We start from the raw sequence: 10,957 nt of genomic DNA, 5'->3' as shown, positions 1-10,957 counted from the left end.
ACGGTTGCTACCTGTCTGTAAGTTTGGCATTCCACAGGTTAACATATACAAACATGCTATTATATGCGGTCTCAATCGTTCCTTCTGATACAAACTAAAGTGTCAACTTAAACAGCATCAGAAAGCAGAATTGTGTGGAAATGGAACGGCCTCTTTGGAAATATCACACACTGGTTGACATAAGTGATTTGAGCATATTTATTGTATTCCAGACAGAAGTAGAAAAACTCAAAACAGTAAATAAATAAAGTGTTTTTCTGCATGTGAAAAGGATTTAACTTGAACTATTTTTTTTAAATATGATTAAATTACATGATGCAAATTATACAAGAATTGTCAAAAAAAAAGTGATATTGCATTTCTGTTAACTACTAAAATAAGAAAACGTCTAGCATCTGCAGAGCCAATGTACATTCAGCAGGGAAAGAATACACAAGCATCATTCTCCAAGCAAGGGCATGCATGATATTCGTACAAAAATATATGGAGCAATATGTGGATTGTTCATTATCACCATCAAATTAAAAGCTACTGATCACAGCCATTTAAAAAAAGTTTAATAAAGTCTTCAATACTCAAATCAAGAATAGAGATGATTTCCCCTATTTCCAATAATAAATCCACAGCATAATTTCTTACTTGACTTTTCTCATCTCACTTTGACAAAAGGTATATCAGACTTTAAGATGTAGATTTGAGATGAGATACAGTTATATTTATGCAACAAAAAAAAACTGACATCATCTGATGCCATCTAAGTGATTACTAAATAACCCCCTACTAAAAACAGTCCTGTTGCTGTAATAGGTGCAACTAAAATTCAGTGCCAAAAGTATACAAAAATGGGCCGACAGTTGATTGACTGAGGCAGGTTTGAAAAAGAGAACACGCCCTGTAGATAAACGAAGCAATTGTTCACAAAGCCCTTAGAGGTCCAGGTCAATTCAAAATGCGGATTCACCTACATTTAGAAAAGCTTTAAACCTGCACCTGAATGAACCTCATCCCACCAGGTAACATTAACATTCTTGTCTTGTCCAAGTAAGTTACAAGCTCTTAGAATGGCAGGCCAGCGTTCAGAGTGACATCCTGGTGAGAGGTCGCTGGTTCTTCTTCCACTTCACGAGTTACAGCTGTCATCATAAGAAGGAGGAGCTTCTGGAACAGAGGGTCCCCATCAGCTGGTCATTACACAAACCGTTCCAGATCACATTTTCTCCATGGTGTGTTATCAAGAGGTACAGCAGAAGCTTACAGCGGTATCAGCCAACTTCTATATTGCTGCAACTGATCATATGTGTTTCTGCTTCTATCACATAGGGAATTTACAAGTTGAATTGGCAATATATTTTCTACCAGCACCGAGTAATGTTTGTTAGTCTAACATTACATTACATGTCAATTGTTCCTAAGGCCTGGTCTAAGACCCACAGCCTTTAGAACGACCAGATGGAGCTTAAAAATACCTTTTTAGTCTTGCTTTTCAACTACTAGTTGAAATACACTTACTCATTTAAATGTTTCACTCATTATGTCCAGCACATGGAATTGCAAATGATGCTAGACTTTTGCTAGATAAAAAAAAAGTTTTATTGAAGAAAAACCTTCATTAATGTAGTGAATGAGCTTTAACGTAGCCTGGGAGGCAACGCAGATCGAATGAATGCCTCAAATCTGGCATATGTAAGTATTTTGGTCATCTCTTGACTGATCTGTAGTTGCATTCCAGAAGAAAAAGACTGTCACACAGTTTAAGTTAAGTCGAGGTTTGCATAGGGGGAAATAAGTGAGTGCCGATAAAGCCCATCTTACACTGAAATGTTGCCTATGACCTCAAATTAATAACACTACGCAGATGTTTTTCTGTCAGGATCCAAAACGAATAGATTATCAACCTAGATTGAGTGTTAAAATAAGCCCCAAGTTGCAGCCTTGTTCCTCTCTACAATCAACGTCATCCAGTCCACATTGAGCATGTGCCTGGGGGTTGCAGTGTTACAGCTGCCAACTGACCTTGGGGATATGATGAGGTGCTGTAATCTGGAGGCAGGATGAGTGGTGTTGCCATAGAGCCGGGACCGTTCTCGAGGGGGTAAGGTGCTGGGGCTCCTGATGACCCACTGGGCATAGGCTCACTGGGTACAGTGTCAGGCCCATTATGCTGCTGGTTCTGGGCAAAAAAGAGGCCGGGAGCATAGCTGAAAGCATTGGGTGAGACCACCTGAGACTGCCTCTTGTTGGAGAAGACATCGTTCAATTGAGTGCCAACCTCGGCTCCCTGGTGGCACTCAGCTGGAGGAGCACTGGGGGAGTTGTGGGAGAACATCCTGGAACGAGGGGTGGGACGGGGAGCAGGTTTTGGGGCAGGGCGCGGGGGCAGAGTGGGGGAGATGTTAGGGGTAAAGGCAGATGCTTGTGTATTTTCAGATGCTGGAGAGGTGGAAGGAGCTGCTTGTTTTGAAGGGTGCAGTTTCTCATCTAGTGAGACGTTCCCGATGTGGATGGGTAATGCCAACATGACGTCTGGAGACTTTAGACTGACCTGATCAGAGGAAAAGACAAGGTTATATATGTTGTTGCGGAATACAGAATGTCTACCCACAACATACTCTTATTCTAAAGAACCAAAACGCACCAAAATTCAGTATGTAAATGTTCCAGAGGGTTATTGTTAGAGTTACAATAAACAACAAGCGTCTACAAGGAATCACCCTGAAGCAGTTTGTGAACAAAAACGTTCCCTTTGTTCATTGCAAGTTCATCCCACCAAAAAAACACTATGAATATTTTACCAAAGAGACATCTAGCATATAATTCATTTTATTTTGTATAGCCCAAAATCGCAAATTACAAGATAGCCTCAGAGGGCTTTACAGTCTGTACACATGCAACATCCTCTGTCCCGAAACCCTCACATCGGCACAGAAAAAACTCCGCAAAAAATGAAAAAACTCTTCCATGGGGAAAAAAGGGAAGAAGCCTTAGGGAGAACGTATAATGTATTCACTGGATATCTAGATTATGTAGATGTAAGTTTAAATGAAGCCCCAAAGGGGTTTTCTATCAGCTTCATTTGATTCAGACATTAACGTTTCTGTCAGCCGATATTTGGCAGCTAGTTCCTCATGTGGAGCGGATGAAAATATGACAATAAAAGAGCAATCTTGTTCTCTGGCAAGATTAATTAGACATTGAAGCCATATCCAATGACCCCCCCCCCCCCACCCCTGTAAATTAATCATCAATACATGTAAAACAAATACTTTCGTAATACGTACGAGTTCTTACTTTTTAATTAGGAGAAAAAGTGCATTCAATCCATCCATGAATACACACTCTTGTACGGCAGTGACCTTTTAATGTGTTGAAATGCATTGTATTCACCTCAGACTTGCCTGTATTATAGATATAATACATGCCTGATGTAGTAGGATTTCTATTGTGACCTTTTGGAAAAATAAATATGGGCATTCACATGAAACTATGAAAAAACGTTCATAATATTTAAATAATTATAACGGGTTGTATGGGCAAAATTACTATAAACCCAATTAACCCATAGTATACAATTATTGAAAAGCAATAAACTTCTATTTAGAACATTTCAAACTAATCAAATTCAATCCGAAGTGCTTTACAAATGACTTTATAGAAACTAAACTAAACTAAACTGGAGCGAGGATTCAGACATACACCAAATTAAATCAAGAATATAGGGAAAATTAAATGGAATGCTGAATAAATTGATTTAATAAAAAGCAATGAATAAAAAAAGGTAAATGGCATGCAGTACCTTATGGAGACATTTTCTAAATGACAATATCCTCCTCTATCCTCTTTAAGCCTTGAAGTTAAAATCAGTCCAAGAAATCTTGCCTCTCGGCTTGGGTTGAGTCCTATTGAATTATTTTTGGCAGTACGTTTCTCGCTCTCAGCCTTTTAACCAATGATAAGTACTCCACAAATCTGGGCTTTATGGAAGATGGGCAAGAAGAAAGCCACCGTGGAAAGTAAACCATAAGAAAATTTAGTTTAGAGTTGAAGCATGTGGAAGAAGGTGCTCTGGTTTGAGACCAAAATGGAACTTTTTGGCCTTGATGCAAAACACTGTGTGGAGGAAACCAAACACTCATCACGCTGAGCACACCATCCCGAACAGGGAAACATGGTGGTGGTAGCATCGTGCTGTGGGGATACTTCTCAGCAGGTACAGCGAAACTAGTCAGAATTGAGAGAAAGATGGATAGAACCAAATACAGGACAATTCTTGAAGAAAATACAATGCATTCTGCAGAAGACTTGAGCCTGTGGTAGAGGTTTATATTCCAGCAGGACAATGGCCCTGAACATACAGCCAGAGCTACAATGGAACAGTTTAGGTAAAAAATGCCAATGTTCTAAAATGTCTGAGTCAAAGACAACACCCAATTAAAAATTTCAGTCAATATTTGTTGTTCACAAAGTGTCTCCATCCAATCTGACTGAGATTCAGCTTTTGTCCAAAAAGAATGGAGAAAAATGTGCAAAGCTGGTGGAGACATACCCCAAAAGTGATTGAGGTGAAAAGGGGTTCTACAAAGCAGTGACTCATGGGGGGTGAATACTTCTGCATCCAACAGATTTTTTGTTGTCACTATTGTTTGTGTCACAATAAAAAGGTACCACTAATAATGACACAAACAGGTTCCCACCCTAGCTATTTGAAAGTCTGGTCTGTCTCATGGTGCCTTGTGCGTAGTTATCAGACCCCGAGATGACAACGCACACCTCCGCGATTGAGAACTTGCTGACAATGTAAGGAATAATAAGCATATCTTACTTTGACATAATATTCAATCTTTATAAGATCACAGCCAGCCAGGGAGGACTGCGGGAGGGGCGGAACAATGATCTGCTCTTTCCACTCCAACTCCTTTCCAGCCTTTACCACACCACCCTCCACCTCTGCAATCGTCCTCACATCATGGGTGGGCCTCTTTGTCTCATAGGTAACTCTCTGAAAGCACATGTGGACATGCGGATTCACAAGTTGGAGTACATGGTGACTAGGGATTACAAAAGAAATTATTGTGAAAACGCAAGGGACAGACAGGGAAGCAGCTGCTATCTTAAGGTAGGTAATATATGAATCTAAAAGCAGGAACTTCAAATACTCCTTACAGGTTTGTGTTTACCTGCATGAGGCTGGCTGCCATGTTGCCTGTGGTCTTCCCAGACTGGTTGTGAATGTTGACCAACACCTGGATGATCTGGTCTGGGGTGTAACCCTTCCTGTCGGACTGGGCCTTCAGGACCACTGTGCCCGTCTTCACCAGCATGTAGGTGAACTGCTGCTTCACTGCTGATGAGCAGGTTCCCTGCAGGGAGAAGGGCCTTTTAATCCACTGACATGGTTTCAAGTTTGCTAAAAACAGGCCAAGTGGTTTTCTGTGATATGTTATATTTTTGTAATTAATTACTGATGTCAATTTGAGAAAAGATGCGTGAAGGCTTGGATAGGAGTCAAAACACAAAATCTAATAGTGGACTTGATACTAGAAGTTGTGTTTCATCGACTACCTGCCTCAAATAGTAATGACTATTTAAAAGTTTGCTTAATCTGGGCATACATTGTAGAAGCGCTGTTAACAAATTAAGCAACCATGGAGAAGGTGAGGACAGACCACCAAGAAGCCGTCATCAGTTAACGATACATTATCAGGCCCTTTGAGAAAGTTGTGTTGAGAATCCAAAAGAGCAATTGTTGCTACACAAATTTCAACAGAGTTGAATGAATGTGTTATTATTATTACTAACAGTGACATACAGGGATCTGTCCATCCCTTCTCGGGGCTCAAACAAATCAGACAACCCGACTACATAAAGGTTCTGACCGATCAATGAATTAATTGTTGTTTCACATTTATCTCAATTCAGGATTTAAATTAACAAGTTAGTGGTGAGTTGTTTAACTGTGAAAACCTAGATTAGTCTTTTGTAGCAGATTGTCTATGTTCACACATCCATGTCTCACCCATATGTCTGGCACTTCATTCAGGTTTAGAAAGCGTAGAAGATAGAAAGCTTTCTCTGTGTTGTAGTCCTTGAGAAACCGCGGTGTGTCAATAAAGGCTCTTACTCTGTAAACGATCCTACCATAGCTGCCTTCAAAAGATGTTGGAGCAGTTTCTGTGGGAAAGAAATCAAATAAGTATCAGTGTTATCATGGTCAAATACAGAATAAAGAAGTATTTGCATGAGATTTTTGGAAAGTGTGTCCAAACCTTTGACTGTTTCTATATAAAATACATATTATTTAAATTATTTATTTAATGTGTATCTTATGTAAAAGGATTTCTCAAGCATACTGATATTATGTAGTCATCAGTGACGTGCGGTGACGTCAGTAAGAGGCTAGGAGTTATGAAAGCCAGATTACCTCATTTGTTGTCTAGGCTAAAATTTAAACGACATACACACAGTCGATATCCCGAAATTTCCTATCAGGATCACATATCGCACGCACACACACGCCATCGTACTAATCATAATTGCATATATAAATCACGAGAATAAAACAGTAAAAATACAAATAAAGCTTCATTAAATATACAATTATTGAATGAACATTTGTATGTTTCAAGTTTGGCTGGGTAGGCAGTGCCTACCTTGCCTACCCAGACTGCACGTCACTGGCAGTCACAACATCATATCTTTGGGATGATGTCAGCATATATGGGTAAAAAAAAAATCCACCCTCATCAGTGCGAAGGCACCAATATTCCAGACAAACAATCTTGAAAAAGAAACTTGCGTAGAGTGTCCTGATACACCTGGATGGTGAAGGTACCCACGCACGCACACACACACGAAAGACCAGTTGGGTTACTTTTGAGTTTCTGTGGACTAACGCGTCACAATAAAGGAAAGGCTAAAAACACACAGCTGCCAATGGCAGGAAGGACGGGTTGACTTGAGTTTACTTTTGTCCAAGAATCGTCCGTCAATGAGCAAAAAATTGTCAAAAAATGGGCGACATCATAAAGAAATCCGACAAGTCTGTATAAATGTTTTTGAGGGGAAGCAATCTTATTACCAAAGGACACAGAAATGTTTTCATGATCCCACTTATCAGTGCCAATTGTTAGAACGAAATGGGTAAAATGTCTTCTACAAAAGTGAAGTCATTTTGATTGTATTTTACGAAGTGTCAAACAGTGCTGATGCCAACAGCCACTGCTGTCACAGACTGCACCAAAAGGAAATGCTTTACACGTCAGTCATTTTGTAGTTATTTTGCGCAATTTGCAGCCTATTAGTTGATTTTGTGCCAGAAAGGAGGCAGGGCTTAACGCCTTGGCTCCGTAAAGACAGTTATCACTTCCGCTATCCACCATGGAAATAACCACTATTTCTGCACTGTACTTTGCACAAAAGTTTTCGCCAAAGTTGCCAAACAGTCCAACTGAAACAGAAGGACTACTTCTGACACTTTGCAGTGATGAGAGCCCCTGATAACAAATAAGGTTGAGTTTCCAACCCAAACCCCAACACTTGGCCACTACCTCCAGCTGTCCGTGCAGAGGCATCGGTTTTACCTGCAGAAGATTAGGAGGACAACAGGTCATGTCCACAACATCGGCATCCCGCAGAAGTCTGTGGAGGTTGACTTAAATTGGTCTGCCCCAGAGCAGCTTCAGGTTTTTGAATGTTTTGCTTTGTGGAACCCAAAAAGCCTGACCTATGTAATCTTATCCTGAAAATGATCAGTTAGCCACGTACGGAGAATGGGGCCCAGCTCTTAAGTGTTGCATTTGGAATGTGTGGTAGTTGATGCTGCACAAATGTTTAATATTGTCGAATTTAAAGTACTGTCTTGGCATACGTTTGTATGGTTACCATCAGTACAATATTTCACACAACACTCATAAGCCCCAGTAAATTGTGGAATAAAGCCCCTTCCTCTCTGATATCTAACCATAGGAAGGGTAAAGATCAACATGCTAGGACATGTCTGTCAAAACACACAAAAACATAGGAAAGAATGTGCAGACACCAGTGTTCATCCCATCACTCATACGCTTACCTGGTATGAGAAACTTAAAGGGAAAGGTATGTTTTCCCTGTTTCAGGGTTCCTGTAAGAGACAAAGAGAGCACAGATACATCGGTCAGTGGAAGCAGTAACAATCACCCTGCCGTTTCCCACCATGACAACATGCCTCCAGGCTGCTGCGCTGCACACTGTGGCTAATGGGAACCTTGCCTGCTAGTCCTGAAACTTTTCATAGTTTTTTTTAACTTAAAAATGACATTTTTCGGGGTATTATGAACATTCTTGTGGTAAACAGACTCACATGCAAATGGATCAGTTGGCCTGAACAATGTAATCTGTGACTGGAGACTGACTGGACCTCTAGGTTTCCATGTGGAAAACTGCACTTATCAAATATCAATAGCAGACCGATCAAACTCTTGGATAGATAGCTGGATCAATTTGGTTGTCGGGCAGCGTACCTTTATCTGCAACAGAGACGGTGCTGTTGAAGTACTGTTCCTCTGCGGCCCATGCCGTGTCATTTACCTTACTGGTGACACCACAGAAACCGTTGCAGTTTACTTTGACGGCTGTAAATAAAAATACACACGTTTTTTTAGCTACAGAGCCATTTCTAAGCAGCTGCCCCATCAAACCCTTTTCAAAAGCCAACAATTACGGTCTCCCTTGGCAGTGTGTTACACTGAAGCACAGCGGCAGGGAAGAAAAGAGATGCTCTCTGGTACTGAAACGTAGCGCTATTTTCTTTTTAAATTCCAGACTTTTTCCAGGGGCAGGTCATTTTAGTGTGGGGGGGCAGTCCACCCCTTAATATAATGGTAGAGGCAACCACTGGTTAGCAACACCTTTTTCTTGTTTTCATTGACTGAAGATAAACGCAACACTCCGATAGGAATTAAAAGAAATGTTCCCCCACTGATGATGGATTGAGGCTCTGAGATGGCAAATAGAGCTCTTACCAGCAATCACAAAATCAATTCTACATGTGCTTTGTGCATGGTGGCATGACACATTCAAAAACAGGGAAGGGACACAAAGAAATAGTCTAAATGCCATTGTATTGTATTTATTTATACCTCATAGAGGATACACGGGACATGTGTCCCGCTACAATGCACCGTGATATACTCCTGTATGGTACGTTCCGGTGCATATTGCAATCCTTTTATTCCCCCGAGAGTTGAAAATATAACTTGTAACAACTTGATAGTTTGCTGCATACATTGATTAAACTTGTATCAAAAAGGTACTTCATTGTGTATTTGCATTGCACAGAGTCCCTGAGCAAAGGTTGTGTATTATATATAGTATATTGTACGCTCACTGTGTCATTGAACCCTTTATACATCAAATATACTTCACAGAACTTCATTTAAAAACAGAAATTAAACGTATTATTTTCTTAGTTTGTCACTGACCACTTTTTACTTACAAGTAGATACCAACAGCATTGTATGCAATGGACATACATGAGGTAACGGAGTCCCCAAATCTGGTTCCTTCCCATTCATGTCCCATTGGTCCAGGAAGTGCTCGACGATAGTCCCTCCCTTCCCTTGTGTGGGGGTGTTGTGGTGTGACGTAAGCGGGACAGGGTCTAGACGTTTAACTTGGCTACCCTCTCTGCTGTGAGAGGTGTATGACCCTTTGACATATTTTATCATCTCTTAGTAAATCATTTGGAATCACATAGTATACTGTACAGTATATAATGTGACTATTGCTTGTGAGACAACAGGATGCCATTTGGACCGGGAGGTCACTGGCCTCAGCTTAAAGGGCAATAGTAAGCGAGGAGCAGCTTGTTTGATATACAGTGATTCAGAGCAATAACTATTAAAAACAGGATTTCAAGAATACATATTTATCCATATATTTGCAAAGCCCTACATAAAAAGGTCACTTCATTCAGTCGAATAAACAATATTGAAACTATTTATCAAACAAGATCAAGAAACCACATCATATCCATTGTATCCAGGGTGGACCACAATGGATGAAACATATCGGATTTTGAATGTCAATATTTGCCCAGTAATAAGCCATCATGGACTGAAACTCTTGCATGGGGAGGGAGTTTGTTGAATCTGTCGGACCAGCTTAACCTGAAGAGCAATGTAACCAAGCAGGCAGGAAGTCCTCAACACAACGCAAAATAAACCAATTACAGCAACAATGGCCTCATGTATCACTTCAAGAGGAGGCCAAATGGACTCCAGCACACGCACAGTGACATGTGGAAACATAGGAAACAGCTTGACCATGAACGGAGGGCCATAGATTTGAAATGAGTGGAACCAGAGAGGAACAACACTCACTAAAAAGCTGCAGTACACTCATGTCAGAAATACGCGGACTAATATTATGGTCAAACTATTTCCTCTAAAATGATCTGATTTGACAGCGCGTATGTAATCCACCCCTTAGAAAACGTTCACCGTAAGAGACATTCCTCCCAAATACAACAAAAGTACATTTAAAATGATGATGGATATGCGATGTCCCCGAAGCCTTTTCTTAGATGAAAGCTTTAGCTTTAGGGAAGCCTAGGCCCCCCCCCTCATCCAGGTAAAACACTCACTTCCTTGTTTAGCTTCGACAGCCTTGTCTCCCCAGGTGAACGGGGCGCGTGTAAGCCGCACGCGGACTCACCTTTACACTGCAGCGCCTGGTCCAGTTTGAATGTCACGGTTCCAGTGATGGACTCGCCCGGGGTGTACACCACTTTGTTTTTGTCAAATGTGATCTCAAACTCCTGAAGTTTGCCCATGTTTTCCACGACCACAGCAGAAGTCCCTGAAGATCACCTGAGCGCACAAACAATATGCGCATTCACCGCTCCCTGTCCCCGCCCTTTTGGCATGACGTCATTAAAGTGTCAAAAATGAACGAGGACAAACGTCCGACCTGAAGCATTCAG

At 40.9% G+C, this 10,957-nt stretch overlaps 1 protein-coding gene across 2 annotated transcripts; it reads right to left on the bottom strand.

Annotated features, from left to right (window-relative positions):
* Positions 1-195: 195 nt before the first annotated feature.
* Positions 196-10,880, bottom strand: arrdc1a (arrestin domain containing 1a). Of its 2 annotated transcripts, none has more exons than XM_037483072.2 (8): positions 10,690-10,880; positions 8,496-8,606; positions 8,066-8,116; positions 6,014-6,168; positions 5,175-5,357; positions 4,820-4,996; positions 2,014-2,542; positions 196-1,158 (listed from the first exon to the last, which is right to left on the bottom strand). In XM_037483072.2, exons 1-8 carry the CDS (start codon positions 10,805-10,807, stop codon positions 1,121-1,123), a joined length of 1,362 nt encoding a protein of 453 aa, XP_037338969.2. In that variant the 5' UTR covers positions 10,808-10,880; the 3' UTR covers positions 196-1,120. The 2 variants fall into 2 exon arrangements, with proteins under 2 accessions (XP_037338969.2, XP_037338970.2); XM_037483073.2 differs by having other exon boundaries at positions 196-1,155.
* Positions 10,881-10,957: the final 77 nt, after the last annotated feature.

Source organism: Pungitius pungitius, chromosome 5 (assembly GCF_949316345.1).
Source record: "Pungitius pungitius chromosome 5, fPunPun2.1, whole genome shotgun sequence".
Taxonomy (NCBI): Eukaryota; Metazoa; Chordata; class Actinopteri; order Perciformes; family Gasterosteidae; genus Pungitius; species Pungitius pungitius.
The sequence above is the reverse complement of the archived record's forward strand: the minus strand, read 5'-3'. Positions and strand labels throughout refer to the sequence as shown.

Excerpts from the sequence above, each read along its gene's own strand:
- arrdc1a (XM_037483072.2), bottom strand. The coding sequence starts at position 10,807 with ATGGGCAAACTTCAGGAGTTTGAGATCACATTTGACAAAAACAAAGTG. Across the intron at positions 8,607-10,689 it reads CCAGGCGCTGCAGTGTAAAG|CCGTCAAAGTAAACTGCAAC; the intron begins GTGAGTCCGCGT and ends TTTTATTTACAG. Across the intron at positions 4,997-5,174 it reads TGGCAGCCAGCCTCATGCAG|AGAGTTACCTATGAGACAAA; the intron begins GTAAACACAAAC and ends ATGTGCTTTCAG.